This window comes from Rhinolophus hipposideros (assembly GCF_964194185.1).
Source record: "Rhinolophus hipposideros genome assembly, chromosome: 15".
Lineage (NCBI taxonomy): Eukaryota > Metazoa > Chordata > Mammalia > Chiroptera > Rhinolophidae > Rhinolophus > Rhinolophus hipposideros.
In genome coordinates this window covers 50,100,010-50,126,172 of record NC_138061.1, presented here as the reverse complement: position 1 = coordinate 50,126,172, position 26,163 = coordinate 50,100,010, and the positions used below count along the sequence as shown (strand labels likewise).

Below are 26,163 nucleotides of genomic sequence, written 5' to 3'. Positions count from 1 at the left end.
GACAGAGATAGTAACAGGTAATTTGAGCAATGTAGTGATTTGTTAAAGAATGAAGATGCTGTGGCAATATAAAGAAGAGGCACTTAGCTAAATCCGAAAGTTTGGAGATGGTTTCTAGAGAATACGTCTAAGTTTGGATAAAAGTCAGACAAAGAATAGTGGAAAGGATTTCTCATGTAGAGGAAACAGCCTGAACAAATGAGGTGTAAGGAAAGTAAATAAATGGTTTAATATTATAAGTTAAATGTAACAATTTATAATGTGTATAGGAGACACGGTGGGGAAAATGACAGAGTAGCGAGCTCCAAGAATTAATCCTTTCACTGAAGCAACAGTTAAGCTGCCAAAAATGGAGAGAAGCAACTATTTTTGGAACTCTTGGAATCCAATAAAACAAAAAACTTACAGCAACCAAGGAGTGCTTAATAGAGAAAGAGGCTGCTAAATTTTGGTATGAAAATATTGTGGCCTTTTGCTTACCTGCCTACCATACTATATTTCCCAGCTCAGCAGCGGCCTTGCGGATGGCAGCATACATTCCTAGTGTGGCTTATTGGCGATGGGGAGTTCAGTGGTGGGGGATAATACAGATTTTGTTCTCAAAAAAATTATGGTTGTACATTTTGACTCATCTGGCATCTTGCACAAAGGTTTGCCCTTTTTTTCGCCCACCTTCAGCTGTAGTGGCTTCCCAGGTGTCATCTACTGAAAAACTTTAAACACATATATTACCCATAGCTGCTGGACCAAGAGAGGGCAGATGGGACAAACAGCAGACAGACCGAAAACCCTAGGAAGGAGGAAGCTTAGGAAGAATGACATTTCAGGAAATCAGAGCTTTGAAGGGCTACTGCATATACAGGAGTATCCAGAGTGCAATGTGCATGCTCGTGGCCAAACACATGCTTAGAAAGGACTTGAGTGGGCTTGTACCTCTTAGTGAGCTGTCTGCTCCATACAAGAAATAGGTGAGTGTTAAGCAGACTTGTAAGAGGTCTAGCTAAATATCAAAGGAAGGCCCCAGCTCAGAGGCAATCTGCATACACTAGGAGAGTTGGGATGTTTTTTGTTTCATTTTCATTCTTTTTGCCTCTAGCATTTAAGGAAATTTCTGTCAGGTCATTTGCTAACTGCTTAGATAATAGAACAGAAACTTCAATGATGACAAGGAATACAATATTTGCAAAAATCGTTTGGAAAAATAACTAAACAAAGTGATGACGGTAGTCCACAACAAGTTACAACCGCAAACCCTAGGAAGCAGGAAAAATTTGATTTCTATAATTACCCCTTTGTAATACTTAAAATGTCCAATTTTCTTTTGCATGTGGCTTTCCAGTTTTCCCAGCACCATTTATTGAAGAGGCTTTCTTTTCTCCTAGAATGCTGTCTGTTACCATGTACCAAAATTAACTCAAAATGGATCAAAGACCTAAACATAAGACCTCAAACAATAAATTGCATAGAAAAAAGCATAGGTACTAAACTAATGGACCTTGGGTTCAGAGAGGATTTTATGAATTTGACCTTAAAGGCAAGGGAAGTAAAAGCAAAAAAAATGAATGAGACTATATCAAACTAAAAAGCATCTGCACAGCAAAAGAAACCATTAACAAAACAAAGAGGCAACCAACTGAATAGGAGAAGATATTTGCAAACAACAAATATGGGGCTAATATCCAAAATGTATGAAGAACGCATACAACTCAACAACAACAATAAAAAAAATCCATTTAAAAAATGGACAGACATCTTCAACAGACATGTCTCCCAAGAAGACATACAAATGGCCAACAGATATATGAAAAGATGCTCAACTTCACTAGCTATTAGGGAAATGCAAATCAAAACCACAAGATACCACCTCACACCAGTTGGAATAGCTTTTAATCAACAAGACAATGAATAACAAGTGTTGGAGAGGTTGTAGAGAAAAAGGAACCTTCATACACTGCTGATGGGAATGTAAATTGGTACCGCCACTTTGGAAAACAGTATGGCAATTTCTCAAAAAAATTAAGAATGGAATTACTATGCAACCCAGCATTCCCTCTTCTGGGTATCTACCAAAAAAATCTGAAAATGTTTATCCTTGAAGATGTATGTACCCCTATGTTCACTGCAGCATTATTCACTGTGCCAAGACATGGAAACAACCAAAGTGTCTTTCAATAGATGATTGGATAAAGAAGATATGGTACATATATACAATGGAATATTTAAGAAAGATGAAATACTGCAATTTGTGACAACATGGATGCATCTTGAGATTATCATGCTAAGTGAAATAAATCAGACAGAAAAAGTCGAGAACCAAATTATTTCACTCATATGTGGAATATAAAACTGAAAGCAACAAATGAATAAGAGAAACAAAGAAAAAAATCTCAGACACAGACAATAGTTTAGTGGTTACCAGAGGTTAAGAGGGGGATGGTAGAAGAGGGTAAAGGGGGTCAAATATATGGTAATGGAAGGAGAACTGACTCTGAGTGGTGAACACACAATGTAATATATAGATGATGTATAACAGAATTGTACACTTGAACCTATCGAATTTTACTAACCATGCCACCCCAATAAATTTAATAAAAAAGGTTTTTTTAAGTGTCCAATTTTCAATAAAAAATTGCATGCTGCTGGCATACCAATAATTAGGAATGTATGACCCATTAACAGAAAAAAAAAGATTGACAGAAACCATCCGTGAGGAATCCTAGGCAGTGCACTTACTTTAAATCACTTATCTTAAATATGTTCAAAGAGCTAGAGAAAACTATGGACAAAGAACTGTAGGAAACAGTGTTAATAAAAAGAGAATATTCATAAATAAATAGAAATTATAAAAAGGAATCAAGTAGAAATTATTTAGCTGAAAAGTACGGTAGCTGAAATAAAAAATTCACTAGGTGAATACAACATCAAATTTGAGCTGGCAGATAAAAGAGTCAGAGAACTTGAAGATAGGTCAATTGACATTGTCCAGTCTGAGGAGCTGAAAGCAAAACGAATGAATAAAAATGAATAGAGCCTAAGATACTTGTGGGACACCATCAAGTGTACCAACATATGCATAATGGGAGTCCCAGAAGGAGAAATTAAGACATTTCCAGATGATCGAAGTCCAAGGAAGTTTTTTACTAATAGACCTTCCCTACAAGAAATGCCAAATGGAGTCCTTCAAGCTGAAATGAAAGGATACTAGACAGTAACTTAAAGTCATATAAAGAAATTTAAAAATAATGAAGAGCAGTAAAGGTAACTACACAGGGTAATATAAAAGCCAGTACTGTTTTATTTTTTGGTTTGTAACTCCTTTCTGTTTCCTATAATGATTTAAAAGACAAATTCATAAAACAGCAATTGTGTGTTAATGTTATCTCAAACTAGATTGTTATCAATTTAAGATGCTAATTGTAATTCCCCAGATTAACCACTGAGAAAATAACTGAAAATATATACAAAAAAGGAAATTATTATGCATTCGAATTGAACTAATACCTCACCTTGTTTAGAGGTCATTAGTACCTGATGGAATGAAAAGAGCACCACCACAGGAAGAGTCTAGGGTTTTAGTTTGGCTCTAGTGTTGAATAGGTATGCATATGAAATTTTACCCTTTTTATCCTCTCAGGGCCTCACTTCTCATATGTAAAATAAAAAGGTATCTTTTTTTAATTAAAATTTATTGGGGTGACAATTATTATTAAAGTTACATAGATTTCAGGAGTACAATTCTGTATTACATCATCTATAAATCCCATTGTGTGTTCACCACCCAGTCAGTTCTCCTTCCATCACCATATATTTGTTCCCCTTTGCCCTCATCTACCACGCCCCGCCTCCCTTACCCTCCAGTAACCACTAAACTATTGTCTGTGTCTATGAGTTTTTGTTTCTCATTTGTTTGTCTTGTTCTTTTGTTGTATTTGGTTTATATACCATATATCAGTGAAATCATATGGTTCTCTGCTTTTTCTGTCTGACTTATTTCGTTTAGCATTATAATCTCAAGATCCATCCATGTTGTCACAAATGGTCCTATTTCATCTTTTCTTACCGCCAAATAGTATTCCATTGTGTATATATACCACAACTTCTTTATCCATTCATCTGTCGAAGGACATTTTGGTTGTTTCCATGTCTTGGCCACTGTAAATAAAGCTGCAATGAACATTGGAGCACACATGTCTTTATGGATAAATGTTTTCATATTTTTGGGGTAGATACCCAGGAGAGGGATTGCTGGATCATACGGTAATTCTGTTCGTAATTTTTTGAGGAACCTCCACACTGCCTTCCATAGTGGCTGCACCAGTGTGTATTCCCACCAACAGTGTATGAGGGTTCAAAAGGTATCTTCTGTAACTGGTATTTTATGTCTGAAAGTAGGACAAGATTTTCATTCCTGTGGCCTTTAAATAATGGTGTGGAAATACCGTCTTGTACATTTAATTAAATGATTGGAAACAAAACTGAGAGCTGTCATTTCATGTTTCATTTGAGTTCTAATCAGTGAGTAAATACTGTTTTTTTGTTTTTACAGACTTGGGCCTGGATCAATATTTAATAAAACGTTTTGATGGAAAGGTGAGCGAACTATGACACTTAAGTGTATATTCTGTTTACTAAGAAGATTTTAAAGTTCCTCTAGAATTATCTGTAAGAGATTTCTGAATACCTGTTTATCAAAAAAGTGTGTTGCTTAGGTTGGGAGGCATGTAAGTACCTTCAGATGCTTCTACAGAAAGAATTAAGTAGAACCTTCTGCTTGATCTTGTATTTTTCTGTGCAAGGGAATCCTCATGGGTTGCCTACTTTTTATATCAAGGGCTAATTCAGTGTATGATGACATTTGAGTTTTAATTCAAAAGCCATCATAAAAGTTAACATTTCTTATAAATATTACCTTTCTTATTTAAAAAACATTACATTTCTTATAAAAAAAAACCTCTGATTCAAATTTTGATAATATATAGCAGTAATCTTAACTGAAAAATTACGGTAACCACAAGATTACCACGGGGATACAAAAGTCAGTTTGGGAAATATAATCAATAATGTAAAGATTTTGTAGGGTGTCCAGTGGACACTTGTTTTATAGATGCCTGATCACTGCACTGTACACCTGAAGCTGATGCTGAACAATAAGGAATGTCAACTACAATTTTATATATATATAGTTACAAGAAGTGGAGTACAGCATTAGGAATAGAGACAGTGGAAATGTAACGGTTGTATGTGATGTCAGAGGGGTAGTAGATTGGGGGAGGGGGTTTATCATTTTGTGAGGGGTATAAATGATAAGTGTCTAACTATTACATTGTTTTGTACACCTGAAACTAATAAAAAAATTATGGAAATCCTTACTAGTACTTTTATAATAATTATGAAGACCACCCCAAAATTTACATACACATTTACATTATACTTTCAATTCTTTATTTTATGCCTTAATAAATCATAAGTATAGAAAATGAAACTTTCAATTTTATTATTTCAAAGCAGTTAGTTAAACATGTTTTTCCCTTTCAGGCTGAATTCTCCAAAAAGAGAAAGAACATATTACACAGGGTCAGAAAGAAAAGTAAAAGGTCAATTTTAAAGAGGAGGAAGAAAGAAGAGCGAGCCAGGAATGGCTCTACAAAGCCTAAAGTGAAAGAAATCAGAAAGAAAATCATGAAGTGGCTGGAAAAGGCAGGATCACAAGAGGGTCTAGATGGGTAGAGGTCAGGGTTAGTAGAAACTAATCTCGCAGGGATGTGTCAGTCCTGCATCATGATGTAAACTCCATGTACTGGTAAGGTGAGGATGCAGGCACTGAGGTCTTTTGCACAATTGGAAAGAATGAGGGGCTGTCTTAAGAGTTGAAAGATCTCAGCCACGTCTTCGAGGCTAAAAATTACCTTTCCCATTCAGGTGGCACAGTGCCTCCATCTGTGGGTATCTTCTTTTTAAAGTCACATATCCTAAAAGAAAGAAGGATCTAAAAGAAAAGGCATTGAACTTGACATTGAGAGACCTAGGTTCCGAGTCCTGGCTCTGCGTTGGGATAGCCACATCTTCCCTCCGACCCTTGGCGTCTGTGCTTTGTGTATCATAAAGTACCATACCCGTGGTAGGGTTTACTTGCAGTCTCTGATGTCAGGTCTGATTTCAGAGTCTCTGGCAGGTCAGACCCCTGTCTTACCTGTTTGTGTGTCACTCAGAATCCAGCATATGCTTGGCACACAGGAGGTAACCAGTAAATGTTTGATGACTTGGAAAAAGTCAACTAGTCAATTACATATTCCTTGGAGGTGTGACTCACTAAGTCAGTAACATGGCAGAATCAATTTAACAAACCTCTTTTTTTGTTCACTGAAAAAAATCCAGAATAGAATGAAAATTCAGTCATCTATTGTACGTATATAAACCTGGAAACATAAAGAAGTTGAAAAGCTAATTCACATGTTGTAAGGGGATTTTCCATTTTTAGAGATCTCCCAAATACAAAATCCCTAATGGTAACTCATTTTTCATACTTGCTCTTTAATTTTTTCCTGTTTTGGCCAGTAACTATCTGCTTGATGTTAAAAATTTGCAGCTTTTAGCAAGACTGATGAGCTTCTCCTTTGTTTCAGTTGTATTAAATGTGTAAGCTCTACATTTCTCAACATTGGTGTCATTTGCATTTTTCTGATATCCACTTATTTTTATAAAATACCGAGTAAAATGCACTAAGCATAAAAGTATTTGAGTACCCACCTTGCTGTGGAGATGTAAATGGCAGTGCTTCTGTCTTTGGAAGGCAGACTTAACATTATAAATTGCAAATGTTTGTGCACTGAAGCATTAACTTCTTAAATCAGAGTAGGAAAGGCAATATTGAGATATATCAATGTATAATATGTATGAAAGAGAATAACAAAATGGGTGTAGAATTGAGCCAGTGACCCTGAGCTAGCCAGCTTGACCCCTAGCAAAAGTGCACACAGATTTCTCTTTCATCCACGTTACGATATGAATATTTAATACCTTCATTTAATTCCTATTTAGTTTCTATCAAATATATTCTTGAAGTCTTGTTTTGGAGTGAAGGTTATGTTTCTTAAATAGGATTTTTAAACTGAGTTCACCTCTAGTGTATGTCTTTATGAATTATCTTTTATTTCATATGGAATTTAAGAAAGTTTTGATATGGTTTTTAAGCCTTAATTTAATGAAGAGTGCAAAATGCATTGTGTTTAATCAGTTTAGAAGTTTTCCAAGGATTTTTGCCAGTATGAAATCCTTCACTTGATAACTATAAGGATAAATTTTTATTCAACTATAGATCTTATTATTTTCCTTTGGGTCTTCATGACTCTTTTGTTCTCTCAATCTAATTCTTAAGTAGCAGTTTCTAGAGTGTATAAATCCTAAAACAATTATTGAATTGTTGGGGGAAAAAACAAACAGATTTGTGTGGTAATTATAGTAAGTTTTATACATGATGGCCAGAAACATAGAAACCTAACACCCTAGAGGAATTTCCTTTTAAACTTGCTTTGATTTTTAAATGGGTAACTTTTTCTTTGTTTTAACTTAGAAGATAAACTATAATAGTTATGAACTGCTTAGAAAGACATATTGACTCCCATCGTCTTATCCCCCATTGTTTTAACTTTTGACACACCATTTAATAAAGTCCATAATTTTGACCAGTAAGACACACCATCTTATTTTATTGCCTTCTAATTGAGTTGCACTTTCTGTCATTGATAGCAAGAACAAATGCATTAGAAATAGTATTAGAAATAGAAATGGTATCATTTTCATGGGGTGTTTTCTCATTTATAGTTGAATTTCCTACAACCACCAGAAGCAAAGTAGGAAAGAATGGCCCAACTCTTATTGACAAATAATTGGATAGTTATTTCTTGCTTTGATACCGATCATCTTTTCTCCTATTCTGTTTGACTAGAAAATTCCCTGAAGAAGTAAACAAAACATTTCTTTTTCAACTGATAGTCAATGAAACTGAATTTGATTAAGCGGCTTTTGAATTTTGGGGAGGATCTTTTTCCAGAGCCCATCACTACCTTATGTTAATGTACCGTTACTGTAAGGATACTATCAATTTCCTTTGTACAAGTTATGAGGTACATTAGTATTTGTTTCATTTATGCATTTCACAACTATCTACTAACACAGGCAGTGTATAAAGAAGCTATAGTCAATGGCATTTGGTATTAAGAATATATTTTGTTCATAAATGGTATTTTAAAAAATATTCAGACTAGGTTTAAAAGTTTAAAAACCTCAGCCTGAAAGACTTAAAATTTTTCTCTTAGAGGATATTGGAAAATCGTTGTAAATAATATGTTAGCATTATTATACAGATGGTAATATGAAATATGGTCTGGCTTTTGTTTTAGTGTAATATGTCATAGATTAAAAAATAAAAACCCCTCCCCCCACAACGTCCATGCATTCTATTTTATGATTTGTTAATGCAGTTATTTCATGAAATTTTTATTATTTCTTTAATGAAAACTATTTCTTCTGGGTTTAACTTTTTTTCATCTAATTGGTCTATGAAACAAAGCATAATTTCTAAATGTAACCTTTATATTACATAATCTTCAAGTATTTCTTTCATTTAATTATTTAGTTGCTGTCTTTTATTGGTGTGGTTTATATCCTTCACTTTCCCATTTCTCTTACCCCTCCTTTTTTTCCTCAGCATACCAAAGATAGAAATTATGTTTTGTATTTTCTGTTTCTAGTGCGTGTAATAGACAACTTTCTCCAGATCAAATGCCACCATGTTTTTTCTAAAGTTTCCGTAGAAGACGTCATGATCTAGCTAAAATTATTTCTTAAGCAAAGAATATTATTCCAGAGTTTTTGTGTAATCCTCTTCTCTTCCAAAAACATTAAAGTTCACGCTCTTTTTTCCAGTAACAAGGAATTGCCCATTGAAACTAATTGTCCATTATAACCATTCCACAATGTATTTATATTTCAGAAAATAGTTTTTTATTCTTTCCAACTTATCAAGTTCTCCTTTCCCCCAGCCTCTCCTGAACATTTCAGAAAAGGTTCCTGAAACTCAGATTGAGTTTTTTCATTATTTGTAATTACAGTCCTCTTAGAATCTCTCCAATTTGGAAGAAAGAATTACTGTGTGTTTTATTTTCATCTCCTTTATGATACATACCAGAATATTTGTTTCATGTAACAGAAAAACACTTTATATCAAATTAAAATGAAAACTGTTCTCATTCAGGTAAAAGTATGGTTAAAGCCTAGAAAGGGAAGTGCTGATTACAGTGTATAAACACAGAAAAGATGATCAGCAGAAAAAAAGATGGGAGCCATAGTTAAAAATCAAAGTTTTAACATAACTGAATTCTTTTCATTGCTAACTAGTGCTCTTAGTGTTGTATTCGAGTTGTGATTATTTACTTTATATTATAGGTAAACTGTAAGTCTGGAATAAGGTCAAGTATACTATTACTCCTTGACATATATAGTAAGTTATATAAGGGATTTGCTGTCTTCTGAGAATGAAATGTATTGCAGATCAAGGAAATGTAAATTAGGAGAGAGGGAACTGAAATATTCATGGGACAGAATTTGATGAATTTTTACATTTATTTGAACTGCTTTAATTGTGCTCCAATTTATACTGCAGGTTATGATCTTCTTATGAATTCTGAATTGTTAATTAGGTTTCTCCCTGCAAGTCTGAATTCTTAATAAACTGATATATTTTCAGGTTTTTCTATTCAGAAATGTGAATATGAAGGCAAAATTTTATTGTTTTCACTATTTTTTTTGATCCATGTTTCCCTTTGCCCTATCAATCCCATCTTTAGAGTGGATGGGATATTCTTGCTTTAAAAAAACTATAACAGACTCCAAGAGAATGCATAAAGTATTTCAATTCCTTGAAGCCTGACATCCTACACAGATATTTCCTAGTCACATATTATTTTAGGGGTGGTGCTTTAGCCCTTTTTAAAAGCCCCATTAACATATTCACTCATTGTTGTCAGTGTTTTATTATTCCAGTTTAAAGTGAAATCTCTAAATGACAAATGCTTAACTCAAGGTAATTATTACCGATACTAATCATATGGAAAAGAATAGTTAAAGCTTTTTGAGTGTTGATTATGTGCCTTGCACTTGTTCTAAGTGCTTACACATAATAACTCATTTAACCTCCTCTTTTAGATAGCTACTATTTTTATTATGATTTTACAAATAAAAAACTTGAAGTGCATAATAATTAAGTAACTTAACCTTTTTTTTTTTTTTTTTGAGCTTAGATCATACAGCTAGTAAGTGGTAGAGCCAGGATTCCATATTGATAGTCTGGCTCCAGAGTTCTCCATCTTAAGTGCTATGCTATACCACCTTTCATATATCTAAGTTATTTGTCTATATGATCTGTTTGTAAATAGAAATTGCCCTTGTTAGATAGTCATTTTATTTTACTACCTTACTTAATGCTGTTTATACAAAAAATGAAACTTGATGTTTTACTTTCTTTTTGTTAAGAGTATTGAAGTTAATTTTTTCTCCTTTGATAATATACCCCTAGAAACCCATAACTAACCTCAGCAACCACATAGTGTTTCATTTGTAAGAAGGAAAATAAGAGGTATACAAATCTTAAAACCTGAATGTAGAAATCATAATTTCACTTTTACTGTTCTGTTATTTGTTCCATTATTTTCTTATGTGCTACAAGTGTCAATTGGCAATTTGAAATCTACATTTCTTTTTTTCTTAATTTTATTAAAGCCATCACTCTTTTTTTATTTTTTAATTTTTTTAAAATTTATTGGGGTGATACTGGCTAGTAAAATTATATAGGTTTCAAGTGTACAATTCTGTAATACATCATCTGTATATTGCACTGTGTGTTTATCACCCAGAGTCAGTTCTCCTTCCATCACCATATATTTGATCCCCTTTACCCTCTTCTACCACCCCTCTCCCCCATTACCCTCTGGTAACCACTATACTGTTGTCTGTGTTTATGAGTTTTTGTTTCTTTGTTTGTTTGTCTTCTTTGTTTGTTCCTTTCAGTTTTATATCCCACATATGAGTGAAGTCATTTCGTTCTCGACTTTTTCTGTCTGATTTATTTCACTTAGCATGACAATCTCAAGATGCATCCATGATGTCACAAATTGCAGTATTTCATCTTTTTTTAATATTCCGTTGTATATATGTACCACATCTTTTTTATCCAGTCATCTATCAAAGGACACTTTGGTTGTTTCCATGTCTTGACCACCGTGAATAATGCTGCAGTGAACATAGGGGTACATATATCTTTACGGATAAACGTTTTCAGATTTTTGGGGTAGATACCCAGAAGAGGGATTGCTGGGTCGTATGGTAATTCTATTCTTAATTTTTTGAGGAACTTCCATGCTGTTTTCCATAGTGGCTATACCAATTTATATTCCCACCAGGAGTGAATGAGGCTTCCTTTTTCTTCACATTCTCTCCAACACTGGTTATTCCTTGTCTTGTTGATAATAGCCATTCTAACAGGTGTGAGATGATATCTTGTTTGTTTGCATTTCCCTAATAGCTAGTGAAGTTGAGCATCTTTTCATACGAGATCTGACAATTTATTTCACGAACTTGTTGCAACGATGTTGTTAACCTTTTTTGACATCAGAAGGATTATTTATTATGAATTTGTACCAACTGGACAAACCATTAACCAAGTTTACTATTTGGAAGTGCTGAAAAGGCTGCATGAAAAAGTTAGACAACCTGAACTTTTTGCCAACAATTCATGGCTCTTGCATCACAGCAATGCACCAGCTCACACGGCACTGTCTGTGAGGGAGTTTTTAGCCAGTAAACAAATAAATGTATTGGAACACCCTCTCTACTCACCTGATCTGGCCCGCTTTATCTTTACCCGAAGATAAAGGAAATACTGAAAGGAAGACATTTTGATGACATTCAGGACATCAAGGATAATACAACAACAGTTCTGATGGCCATTCCAGAAAAAGAGTTCCAAAATTGCTTAGAAGGATGGACTAGGCACTAGCATCAGTGCATAGCTTCCCAAGGGGAGTACTTTGAAGGTGATTGGAGTGATATTCAGCAATGAAGTATGTAGCACTTTTTCTAGGATGAGTTCGTGAACTTAATTGTCTGATCTCGTATATCTGTTGGCTGTATCGTATATATGTCTTTTTTGGAGAAGTGTCTGTTGAGGTCCTCTGTACATTTTTTAATTGGATTGTTTGTTTTCTCGTTTTTGAGTTGTATGAGTTCTTTATATATTTTGGGTATTAGCTCCTTATCGTAGGTGTTTGCAAATATCTTCTTCCATTCGGTTGGTTGCCTCTTTGTTTTGTTGATGGTTTCTTTTGCTGTGCAAATGCTTTTTAGTCTGATGTAGTCCCATTCATTTATTTTTGCTTTTACTTCCCTTACCTTTAAGGTCAAATTCATAAAATCTTCTCTAAATCCAAGGTCCTTTAGTTTTGTCCCTATGTTTTAGGTCTTATGTTTAAGTCTTTGATCCATTTTGAGTTAATTTTGGTAAATGGTGACAGAAAGCAGTCTAGTTTTATTCTTGTTCACGTGGCTTTCCAATTTTCCCAGCACCATTTATTGAAGAGGCTCTCTTTTCTCCATTGTATGCTTTTGGCTCCTTTGTCAAAAACTATCTGCCCATACATATGTGAGTTTATTTCTGGGTTCTCAGTTCTATCCCATTGGCTTATGTGTCTGTTTTTTTGCCAATACCATGCTGTTTTGATTATTGTCAGTTTGTAGTATAAATTGAAGTCAGGGAATGTGATACCTCCAGCCTTGTTCTTTTTTCTTAGAATTGCTTTTGCTATTCATGGTCTTTTGTGATTCTGTACAAATCTGATGTTTTTTTTCTTCTTTTTCTTTAAAAACTATGATGGGGATTTTGATGGAGATTGCATTAAATCTGTATATTGCTTTGGGTAATATGGCCATTTTAACCATGCTAGTGCTTCCAATCCATGAACATAATTTTCCATTTCTTTGTCAAATTTCTTTTAATAATGTTTTATAATTTTCAGTGTATAGGTGTCCTTCACATATTTTTTAAATTTATTCCTAGGTATTTTATTCTTTTTGTTGCAATTGCAAAAGGAATTGTTTTTTAAATTTCTTTTTCTGAAATTTCATTATTAGTATATAGAAATGCGATGGATTTTTGTACACTGATTTTGTATTCTGCAACTTTATTTGTTTATTTTTGCTAATAGTTTTTTAATGGAGTCTTTAGGGTTTTCTATATAAAAAATCATGTCATCTGCAAAAAGTGACAGTTTAACTTTTTTCATTCCCAATTTGGATGCCTTTCATTCCTTCCTTTCTCTTGCCTGATTGCTGCGGCTAGGACTTCCAATACTGTGTTCAATAACAGTGGTGACAGCGGGCATTCCTGTCTTGTTCCTGATTTTAGAGGAAAAGCTTTCCATTTTTCACCATTAAAGCACGATATTATCTGAGGGTTTGTTGTATATGGCCTGTATTATGTTGAGGTACTTTCCTTCTATAACCATTTTAAGTGTTTTCATCATAGATGAATGTTTTATCTTGTCGGATGTTGAAGCCATCACTCTTAAAGTGAGCACTGTCATCTGTATTTGAAAAATTGGATCTTGGCTCATTGTAATCAAGATAGTAGAGAAAATAATGTTGCTACTACACAATATTTGATTGTTCTATCAAATATTGGTTGGTTGTGTGTTAAATGTAACGTTGTTTGTATGGGGCTACTCATTATAGTCAGTCTTCAGACGAGCCAAAGTTTAGAATGCAGTTACATTACCAAAGTGAACTCAGGAACTGATTCAGCATTTCAAGAAACCTTTGACACCTGTTGCAATTTTTTGTTTAATTTTTATTTATTGTCAGATTTTTTTTTTCATCTTCTTCCCCATCCAAAGGTCTTTAAGTTATGTTAAAACCCTTTTCTCAGTTTTCTGTCTTCTTACAAATTAGCAATTTTAGCTCTGGTGTACACAACATAGTCCTAAGAAAATCTAGCTTTGGTATCTGAAATATTTTCCAAGGGATTTCCATTTTGAGAATCTCAGTAAATGATTGATAGATGCTATAAGTATGCTGAATTGAGTATGAAAATTGGATTGGATTGCTGTACTTCTTAGTGTGTAATAAATAGATAGGATAAAAATTGTGACTTTGGTTATAGACAATCCTATATTAAAATATGGACTCTGCTACATACTTAATGGGTAACCTTGGGCAAGAGACCACTTAATTTTTCTGAGTGTCATTTATCTTCTCAGTAAAATCAGGACAGTAGGTAAAGTATCTGGCTTTACAAATTACAGCTATGTTGCATGACCTTGAGCCCTTTATTCAGTTTGTGAAAGGAGTTAGCTGCTGTCATATATATTATCTTCTTTCTTGTTTTGTATGAAATGCCACAGAATAGCATACCTTTTGCATAATTGCTCTTTCCATGGTTTTTTCCTTTCCAGTTATCAGGTTTAAAAATCTACTTGTGCTATCTCTATAACGAGCAATTGGCTGGGATTAAATAGCTAGTCCTGAACTGAAGAGAGAGCTCTGGTTTGATGTCTCATACCTGAGCTGTCCTATGTTCACAGTGAATCATCTCACCCCTGTCACATCAGTCCTAGCCTTAGGCTTATAAATTGCTAAAAGCAGATACTTCTTTAGCATGCCTACTAAGCTTGGTTTGAGAAGTATGATAAGTTCAGGTCAAATTTTATTTCACAGCCAGTGAAGTTAATTTCTTGAAAAATATCTTTGAAATCATTTGATATTTGAAGATATTGGTGTGGTACCCAGCTAAATTAGCTAACCTAAACTGCTTCATCAAATGCTAGTCTCCATAATGGCTATAGCTTTTTATTACTAATGTGAATAGGACTTTATTTAGTGCAACATAATTTGCAGGAGGCCTATTTCTAATTGTAATTCTGAACTCATCCTTAGAGTAATAACTAATCCTCTGAACTCGTCTGAGATTGGCTGCCTATATGTTAGTATGTGTGGTAAAGCAATGAATTTGCCATGAAGTTTAAAAATATATCCATAAAATGATAGTGAGATATCCTAATGGAAACCTTAAAGAAATGCTTTGACCACTCATGAAAAAAAAAAAGAAATGTTTGCTTTCCCTTTTCTTTAAGAAACAGGTAATTATTTGTTTTCTTTTTATAGTAATATGTTTTTCTACAATTGTATGTTTCATCTTGGGGAGGTTAAGAATTGAGTTGTTGGGGTTTTGGTTTTTGTTTTATTACCTAGCAGATATTATATAAAACATTTCTATGTATTCCTCATTTTCTCTTTCCAGGTGTTCAGTGATTTTTTTTTTATTACAGATCTTAGTTGATCCTTTATATATTATAATATTTTGTGACATATATATTTAATTTTGAAGCTTTGTTCATATAATCAAACAATGTCAATTTTTTCCTTTTATCATCTTCTGATCAGGATTTCTGGCAGGTACTGACTTAGTAGCATGTGCTTTAAATTAATGTTCCCAAATCCATAATAATGCTTCAGGGACATGCAGTTCAGTGCATGCTTATGTCTTTTCCTTGCTCCCTTCAGAGAATGATTCCATTCCTGTCACTTTAAATTAATATACTTTATCTTTAATATGATAGTTCAAACACTGCACAAGTCCTTGAGAATATAGTACCTAGCATAATTTAAAAAGAAGTTTTTAACATTCTGTGTCACACAAAAGATCAAGATACGGTTTTAATCACTATGTTGTGTAAGGGATACTCAGTTAATTGGGTCATTTAAATAGTCTTGGTTGGCATGCCATGTTTCTAGTTGAACTGTAACAGTAATGGTGAGATAACAAGAACTTCAAGGGAAAAATTAAGGTTTATTTCTTTTGAAATTTCTTACATAGTAAATACAGATAAGCAGTTGCTTAGTTGCACTTTGCTCAATAAAATGGCTTAAGGAAAAAGAGATGGAAAATTTATAAAGATTTCATTATTTTGCTTTTCTGAACTAATCAACAACTTGAATCTGGAAATGCTAGCAAATAAATACATGCAGAAAACCATGAAAAAGAATATATAGATAGTAGGCTGACAAAAAAGAATTTCAAGAACATGCCTAAGACGTATTTTTTTAAATTGGTCTTCAAAGGCTTAGACGCTTTAATTGTAGCTAATAGATTATTAAAATGTATTCATTTTTTTAAAATATTACTCTTGTACTTAATAAAAATATAAACTAAACTGAATTAGAACATCTCTTGGTTTAAAATAATTAATGATATAATTAATGAAGAGCATAGAGTGCTCTTTATTTTTATAGAACATTTTTCCTGTGCTTCTTTGTTTTTCAGTTGGGATACATTTTCAGTAGTCCCATTTCCAAAAGCCCAAATCAGTCATCCTGTTATTAATTGGTATAGTAGATTATCTTATCTTTGCCACTAACTACATTCTGATACAAACCAATAAATACTTCAATAATTATGTCAAAATAATTTATTGATAATCCCATTATCAAAGTTTCTAATCCCAGAGATTCTATTTTAAAATAGCTATGGCACAGCCATAGTGCTACGGAGAGTCAATCAGATGAGATGCTAACACCTGTGGTTGGAGAAAGCCACTTCTGATTCTCTAATGGCAGGACAGTTTGTCGGAGCAACTAAAAATGCTTCCTCTTCTTTGATACTTGTATGGCTTAAGGTTTAAAGATTTAAAATGACCTGCCTCAGATAGATGTCCATCCTTCCTAAAGAGTGAAGAGAAGAGAAAGAGATAGAAATTGGTAAGTGCTTGGAAGTCTGTGGACTCCTCAGTATTGAATAGTCAGCCACCACTATTGACAAAAGAGCACCAGTCTTCTTTAAACTTTGGCTATTGAAAGTAATATTCTTTGTGGATCAAGGATTCAAAATCAAGTTTTACTGTATTCTTAAGGATATCTTATTAATATGTTTTTCATATTAAAAATAATGAACTTTTTTTCTTAGAATAAGTTGTAGAATAATTGTTTATATATTGGGTTCTATAAATATCATTCTGGTGACACTAGTATAAATCCTTTACATTTCCAGAGGTCAATGAGCAGTTTACTCTGTAGAAGGGGGCTTTCTTGCTTGCTTCCTTACAGGGATTTGTCCTTTGCATGCTCCGTTCCTATTGCCTGTGGAAAGGCTGGATTCACTTTGTTTTTTCTGGTAGCATAGAGTGTTGTTCTTCAGATGCAGCTTATGAATGGTGTCAAATATTTACTATATTGCTATAAGGAATATCCATAATGTCTCTTTCCAGTCTCTCAGTTCCACCACTACTGAAGTCTGTTGATTTAACCCATGTATTTGATTATTCAGGTTGAAAAAAGCAACAATCATATAATCATTAAGAGCTTCCAAGGAAGATGTAGTTACTTGGTTGTCCCAAATATTCAGACTTCTTTTATGATGTTTTAAATACACTTTTATTTTAGATTATGTTGTGTTTGAATTTGGAGTCAACTGAATCTATTTGATTTATCATTCTTGATTTGAAAACATCAACATGACTAACCATTACATTTCTGACACCTTCATGTTTAGCTTTTCATCATGAAATAAGATTTGATGTTCACTTTGACATGAGAGTACTTAGTTCCAGACTAACTTTCTTATTATTATTATTTTAGCAGAAACATTCTAGCATGTTTTAAGGCTACACAAATAAAATTCTACAAAAGCTACTCAAAACAATTTATTTCTCCTATTCTGGTAAAAATGGATTTTCAGCCTAAACATCTATTGATGAATTTTGGTTGCAGAAAATGTGTAAGGAGACTTAAGGCTTTGCATATTTGTCTTTGCCATGCTGTATTTTTAAAAGTTTTAAACTTAAATAAAAAGCTTCTCCAGTGCTCATTTCGGCAGCACATATACTAAAAGGCTTCTCCAGTTACAGATTAAAATTTATTAAGAAGAGTATAAAGGACAATTGCATTCTTGATGTAATACTCATTTTGTAAATGATTAAAATACACATTTGAACAAGTCAAGGCATAAAGATATGATGTGCTCCTCCATCATTAGCTAGACTTTCCTCTTCAACTTCAAGATAACTAAGTTGATACAAGCTGAGCCCCAAGGTTAATATTTTATAGTAGTGAACTATGTTTTGTTCCAAAAATATTCGGTCTCCATTAACAATTTCAGAAATTGAGAACCATATAGATACCTGATGTATTTCTAGGCGTGTGATACAATATATAACATGTAATGGTTCATGGCATGGGTTCTGGAGTCAGACCATGACCTGTCCTGCCACTTTATAGCATTGTCTCCTAGGCTACTTATTTAACTTCTCTAAACCTCAGTTTTCCTATCTGTAAAGTGTTACAGTAGAATCACCTACCTCATAGAATTGCAGTGGGGACTTAAATAATTCAAGTGCTTAGCACAAGCCTGGCATAGAATATGCAAACTGTAATTTTTAAATTCTTGAAATGTTTTTAATGGTCAGTGGTGTTCATAAGATACCTATAAATATTTGATTTCAAATGATTTAAAAATTCTTCATCTAAAGGGTTTCCTGGGAGGTGATAGTTACTATAACAGTGTAAATCGGGTGTATATGGCACTCCTCAGAGTGAAATTTAATTTTGTTCTTCTGATGCATTTTTTGATAATAATTTTTCCAAATGGGAGAAGTTGAAATACTATATTAGCATATTTTTCAAAATTTATATGTGAGGTGGTTTTTCCATGAAGTGATATCCATGTGACTAAACCCATGTGACTAAAACCAAGCCTGCTGCTGAGCTCAGGACAGTTCTTTTCAGCACTGATCGATTTAAGTTGCCAAAGTTCAAAATTAAGTTTTTAAATTTAGGTAGCAGATAATCAGTAGTGGTAAAAACATTGATTCTTTCACCTAGAGAAAGAATCTGCACACTTGAAAACAAGTGTGCAGGCTTAATGTGATAGAAAATAATGGAGTTGGTGAGTTTCCCCTCTAGGAGTGAACCTTACCTCATCAGATACCGAGGACTGAAATAAATCAGTTCAAAAAGTTGTAGCATTTCCTTGAAGTTAGTGCTGTTCCAGCAGACTTGAATTTTTATCATTGCTTTAATCAAATCTTCTGCCACTGTTTTTTTCAGTTATCTTCATTTGTATCCATTTTCTCTATAGCCAGGTAGTTAATGAAATAAGAAAACATTTGCTATTTGCTAGGTATTTGGAGTTGTTTTCAGAGCAAAAGTGGTTAGAATTGGGACTGAAAAGAGAATGGCTTTCTGGCAGAGTGAAGTTTACAATATCTTAAGCATTCACCTTCCACAGTTTGTTGCACAGTAATTTATGTTTGTTTGCCTCAAAAGCAATATTACCTTTGAAAAGACTGGAAACTGTGAGTCAGGAGAAGAAGAAATCATGAACTACTCTAAATTAGAAACATCTCACTTTAATTTTTATTTGACATGTCCCAAAATTGTACCTTTTTATAAATTCAGATATGGGGTGGGAGAAGAAGAATAACACATATTTAAGTGTGCAACATTTTCTGTTTGATTCGGAACAGTGTGATTGTTTAAGATTGATATCTTACTAAGGCTTTGGCATCTGTGCAGCAACTAAATAATGATGAATGAGCATTAATTGCATGGGAAAACTGCTGAATTTTCTATTTTTAACACTCCAGTCCGCCCTGCCCTAACCTCAACCTCAAGTAGAAATACCGTTTATCATTTAGAAATGATATGCCAAAATTGCATTTTCTGGAAGAAGCATGTTATTATCATTAATTTCTTTCTGATATTTCTTGAGGGATTTAGATAGACTTTGAAATGTATTTCAGCAATATAGAGAAATATTACTATTAAAATAATCCAAGTATTTCAGTCTTATAAAGAAGGACACCTTAATTTAAATAGTAATGGTGTGTTCTTTATCAGGTTTTCTGTATACCAGAGATGTTTGAAGGTTCTAGATAACATGGTAGCATCTATTTTGCTGTCATAGTCCATCGACATAGTCCTTCTATTTGATAGGAAAAGTTTATTTCGAACTATAGAACTTGAAAAGCGAATCTTAACTAGAATAAATAATGAGATTAAACTCCTAGATATAATTTTTCTCTTTGGCTTCATCCAGTTGAATCCTAGAAGGCAAAATTATTGGCCCTATTTTGATCAACCTTATAACAGGATTCATTGAGCACAGTGAGTATTAAGGAGTTTCGGACATGTCTGGAAGTAACAGTTCCATAGCTCCTGGTGACACCTGCAACTTTACCCAGATGTTTTATAAGTTTATGTGATTGGTCAGAAACTGGAGTGCGGATGCTTTAGCAACAAAGCCATCCTGGTAAAACAATTAAGGTTTTAGACTCACTGAGAAGTATAGCAATGACACACATATAGGGTATCATTTGCTATAACTTTACTCTTAAGTCGTTCTGCTTATTTAAAAAATAAAAAGATTCAGGATGTTGTGCAGTTGAGATCACTACAGTACCCTTATGAGGTTATTTATTTATTTATCTTTACTTGAGGTCAATAATTTGAATGTTTGCATGATGTTGAGCCTATAGTTATGTTTTAAATTTTGAAACAATTAAGATCAAAGACCAGGTCATGTAAGTGAATTGTAAAACAGTTAAATTTTGTATTTAAGTCAGTGAGCATGTTGCTTTGAAATATTTTGCATAATTTTTTTTCTCCTAAAGGAGGTAACATCTGTCAATAAATTGAATAGAAATACTATTCTGATCAGTTAACCTGCATTCTACTTTCATAGCCTTAATTTCAGAAATTCAAGTGATTGGAATAGAGTTGATATGTAACTTCTAAGATGCATAAAAAAAGATACCTTTATGAGGTATCTTTAATTACAATCTCTTTTTAAAATACCCAGTTCTGTTTAATTTTCAGCATATATACTGGCATATTGTTAGAATCTTAGCTCAAGAACTTTAATATGAAACAAGTTTCTCTTAGACCCTACTACAATTATTTTTACTGAACTTATTTCTAATGAAGAAGTTGAATGTTTTATTATTAAACTTTGTTCTCCTGCAAGGCTATTGTTTCACTGTATAAAAATAATACCAGCAAACGCAGTATATTACAAAATTAAGACAGTAGTGTTCACCGTCTGACATTGTAACAACTAACAAAAACTTTTCTCCATTGCCAGTTATTTCCAATGGAAAGATCATTAAGTATTTTGACCCAAATCCAGAGACAGATGTAAGCAAGTTACAATATTATATAGGGCTTAAGATAATAATGTTGTCACTGAATTACACGATTTCTATAACTAGATTTTACCACACATAATTTCAGGAATTCTGAATATTGTAATTAATATTGTAATTCTGGATATTGTAAGCCTCGCCTGAAAAAATCAGAGTGTTGTGAAGAAGATACATATTGTGTTTTTCTGCAATCATTAGAAAATTAAGGGATATTTTTTTCCCAGTAGTGTTATTATCGTTTCTTTTTCCATTGGTATTGCTAAAAACCCGAAAACCTTCCCTTCACTTTCCTTCCCTGAATCTTGATCTTCCATTTTCACCATACTTTGGGGCTTTTAAAAATTTATTCCTTATCAAACTCAAATATCAATATTTTCAGAGGTTTATGTGTCATGGCTAGTTGATCTGAGGATATAATTTATGGTAGATTCAGGCCTTTGATTTAAAATACCAGCTAAGAAGCAACTATGCAACACAAAATAGTCTAAAAATTGTTTTTCTGGTAACTCCCATTTTCTCCCAAATTTTGACATACTTATTTGATTCTCCTCCTAGCTTTAAATAATTTGTGGGATCAAATTTGATGGTTTTATGACAGTTTTGGTGTTTGTGATTAATAATGAATTTTGTAAGAATCATCTTTAGAGTTTTGAATACTCAAAAACCCACTTATAAATTCTTAGAGTTAATAAATAGGTATATAATCCTAAATGTACTTGAACCACTCTTTGATAACTGGATGCCTGTACATACATGTAACTCTCCCTCTCTCCTTCTCCTCCAACCCCTAGCCCAGAAGCGCGGAAGAACAGTCTAGTCCTTTAAAGAATTAGAAGATTATATTCCACAGGGCACATTGCAAAGCATGGCTAATTTTAAAATCCTCTTTAGACATCTTTCTCATTTTTAAGGAGCTGTTGCATAACACACACATTCTCTGTTATTCCTCTCAAAGACATGCACACACATGCTTTCTCTTTCCTCCATTTTCCCTGACTCTGATATTTTCTGTTCCTCTCTGGTCACATCTCCTTCCCCATTTTTGTTCACCTTTCTAGGGTCCTTTTTTCTTACATATCTTTGCTCCCAGGTATCTTCTTCAATTTTTTTCTTAGATGCAGCAATTTGGCCTCTTGGGGCCTCTCCTGCCCGTCACTACTCAGTACAGCAGGGGTTTTATATATAGCTACACACACAAAGGGTTTGTGGAGCTGTATATGATGGTTGCGAATGTGGACGTACCCCTTTTAATGAAGTAGAGGAGGTAATAATGCCTTCCGGAAGAAAATGATGCTAACTGAATTAACACTGTAAACTGTCATTATAAGATAGCCCCTATGGAGATATGTTCCAGTAATAATTCTCAACTGATATATAATTGAAGGTCTGTTCAGGGGCATCTTTATTATCTCTGCACACTTTGTAATTGTCCTAATGGTGGGGGTGGTGGCTAGGCCTAAACCATGACCCCAAATGCATCTTATCCAGAGTCTCTCAAGCTGCCTTTCTTTAACCATTTAAATAATTCCTTGTTGGTTTATTCTTTGAAAAGCAGTCATATACTTTGGTAGTAATCAAAAGACCTTCAAAAGAAAACGGACTACTCAAATCAGAAAATATTATAGAAGAGTAGATCCACACTTAAATGGTAAATTGATTTTTAACAAATGGTTTAGAAACAACTGTATGTCCATATTTAAAAAAAATAAACCTTACACTTTACCTCACTATAAACAAAGTTGACTTGAAGTAAATCATAGACCTAAATGTAAAATCTGTAAGGATTCTAAAAGAAGATAATATAAGAGAATATTTTTATGCCTAGAGATAGGCAAAAACTTACTAGACAGCACATAGAAAGCAATAACCATAAAGGAAAAAATTGGTAAATTAGACTTCATGAAAATTAAAAACTTCTGATTGTCAAAATAGAAATTATAAACCATAAACTAGCAGAAATATTTTTACTAAATATATTTGACTATATTTGTTACCTATTGCTGATTAACAAATCCAAAGCTTAGTGGCTTAAAACAATAATTATTTCTTGTCTCGCATGCTTTTTGTGAATAAGGAATTTGGGAGCAGTTTGGCTAGATGGTTCTGGCTCAGGCTTTTTCATGCAGTTGCGGTCAGATTTTGGCTAGAACCTTAGTCATCCAGTCTGTTTGAGGGTGGAAGATTCATTTCAAAGGTATATACCCAAAAGAATTGAAAGCAGATAGACAAACAAATACTTGTATGTGAATGTGCGTAGTAGCACTAGGTGGAAACAAATAAACAAATTGTGGTATAAATACAATGGATATTATTTGGCAATAAAAAGGAATGAAGTACTGATGCTACAATGTGGATGAAAGAAAACATCAAGTTCCTTGAAAGAAACCACACCATACTGTATGGTTAAAATGGTGAATTTTATGTTATATGAATTTTGTCACAATCAAAAATAAACCTCCAAAGGAAAAAATAAAGAAAGCTGTTCTGGATTAATGGAGGTTGAAGAGACATGACAGCTCAATGCCCTTTACAATTGTGGATTGCATCCTGGATTGGGGGGAAAATAGCGATAAAGGAAATTATTGGGACAGTTGACTAAATTTGAAAGTAGACTGTGGATTAGATAATAGTATGTATCAGTATTAAGTATCTTGGTTTTATTAAATTTATACTGTGGTATGTAAGAGAAAGTCTTTATAGGAAATATATACTGAAGTGTTTTAAGTGTAAAGGAGCATATGTCTTCAACTTTCAAAATACTGCAAAAAAAATACATGTAATGATTAAAGAAAATAGGGTAATTTGCAAGCTATTGGTGAATATGAGTAAAACGTATACGAGAGTTCCTTATATGGACCTTTCCACTTTCCTAAGGTGAAATTATATCAAAATTAAAAGTTACTAATAAAACTAGGTTTGCCTTTATTATCTTCTGAGCAGCAGTATTGTCCAGGTAATTATTAGAAAAAATAGTGTTAGATGTACTTCTTTGGCTTAGCTGCCTTATTTCACTCTGTCTTTAGACTTTTGTCTCTTTCTCAGCTTCTGGATCCCAACATATTATTTATTTTATTTGCTTATAGCATTCTCTCCATAAGATTATGACATCATTAATATGAAGTACTCAGCTTCTGTATATATTTATTATTCTGGCTAGTGACGGTATGCCCTTGATAACCAGTTTTCATTTTGTGTCTTTTTTCGTACTCACATGCTTTACTTTTGCAGTATGTTTTTTTGTTTGTTTGTTTGTTTTTTTAGGCTGTGTATATGTCTTTAATTTTCTTTTCTTGTTTTTATGTTAGCCATGCTTCTTAGGGAAATCATGTATGTTATTATTATTACTATTATCATCTTTTTGACAGAATATTCTCACACTGTAAATATTCTCTTCACATTTTAGGAACACATTTTAATCCTACTTTTGCAGTATCTTGGATGATGTAAAAAATGTAACCATGTGTTTCTTTTATCTTGAGAAATTCAAGTATTACCTTCCCAGTGAAAGGCTTTGCTGCTCTTGTTCTCATCCAGTAGTTTTTTTGGTCTGAAATTTGTGTTTAATCTCTTGGTAGAAAATCAAGTGTGACATGAGATCTAACCTTAATTCGAACATATTGGACTAGGATGTTTTTGGCCCAAAGCAGTGATCTCTAAATACTGTCAAGCAGGACCATGCGTTCTGTCTACCACGAATGAGTCAGAGAAACCCTTTCCTAAGTAGAATCTGCCGTCGAAACCTCATACTGCTTTGTTGACATTCAACTATGGATTTTTACCTTTTCACGGTTACTGTTTAATATGAACAAACAAATATCCAGTAAAGCTTATTTTGAATTTTGAATGGATTTACTAAGAAGTTAATGATAAGTCACTTGGTACATGTGTTTTCAATTGGTTAACCAGTTTTCTTTCCTTTGTGGTATATAATGGGATCTTCACTAGACAGAGGTAACCCATTGGATAGTTGTGTACTGGATGCTGGTGTGGTGCTTGTTGGTTTAGTTTTCATGATACTCCTCCCAAGATTATGTTTGCGATGCTGCTTATTATTTTGCCCTTGCATGACATTATTACTTTGATTGCGCTTTGTTGGTATGGGTTCTTGAAACCTCCTGTTTCTTTTATTGGTACCCAGAATAATTCCCTGACTATCTTGGGTTGGCCCAGAACTTACAGAAATTAGTTTCCAGTCTAACTTTTTGATGGATCCTTTTCAGTTTTTGAAAATATCTTTAATGTCACCACTGAGTTTATAATTTGGCGAGGAATTCAGAAAACAGAGTGGGTTTGCTTAAACACCCAGGAAGAGACCACTTGCCAGATAGGCCATTACTGAAGCTGATAAGTAACTCTCTTTGTGAGCTTTACAGATTAAAGAAAAGGAATATATACTTAGAGTAAAAGCTAAGTTTTAGGAGAGTTTCATCAAGTAGCTGAAATTTAGAACCTTCCACCAAGGTAACAGTAAATATAATTAAATTAAACTGTGCCTAAAGCTTGGCGGGCATATCTGATTTACCATTATATTTTAGAGTTGCCATTTACTCTGCAAACTGTTCTACGTTCCAGAACTAAGATTCTTGGGGGTCATAAGGAAAAATTAAAATTAGTGTTTCAGAAATTAGTTTTCTGAGCGTTTGCGTGGCTCTTGGACATAGTTGCTTACCTCCTCATTTCTATTCACTAGTAGAATAGTTTTCTTGGGCAATTAGAACTGACTTCATTTTAGTTTTTTCATTTGTTTCTTTTTTTCTACTTTATATACTTCTATAGAAGAAGGTGGATTGTTTTTAAAACTAAGAAACAAAACTAGACCTGACGTGGGCCTATATGTTAAATGGCAGGAGTTCGTAAACTTGAAATTATCTTCCAGTGTTCATATTAAGCCTGTGTTGAAACAAACAAAATCATCTTTTGT

At 33.4% G+C, this 26,163-nt stretch overlaps 1 protein-coding gene across 2 annotated transcripts in view; it reads left to right on the top strand.

The window, feature by feature from the left end:
• The window catches only part of MICU1 (mitochondrial calcium uptake 1), a 189,527-nt gene that overhangs the window by 63,277 nt on the left and 100,087 nt on the right, over positions 1-26,163 (top strand). The window contains exons 5-6 of one of the 2 annotated variants that reach the window (XM_081075093.1): positions 4,547-4,590; positions 5,536-5,697. In XM_081075093.1, coding sequence (XP_080931219.1) covers positions 4,547-4,590; positions 5,536-5,697 — 206 coding nt within the window. The remainder of the gene's footprint in view (positions 1-4,546; positions 4,591-5,535; positions 5,698-26,163) is intronic. The other variant, XM_081075092.1, reaches the window with a different exon arrangement.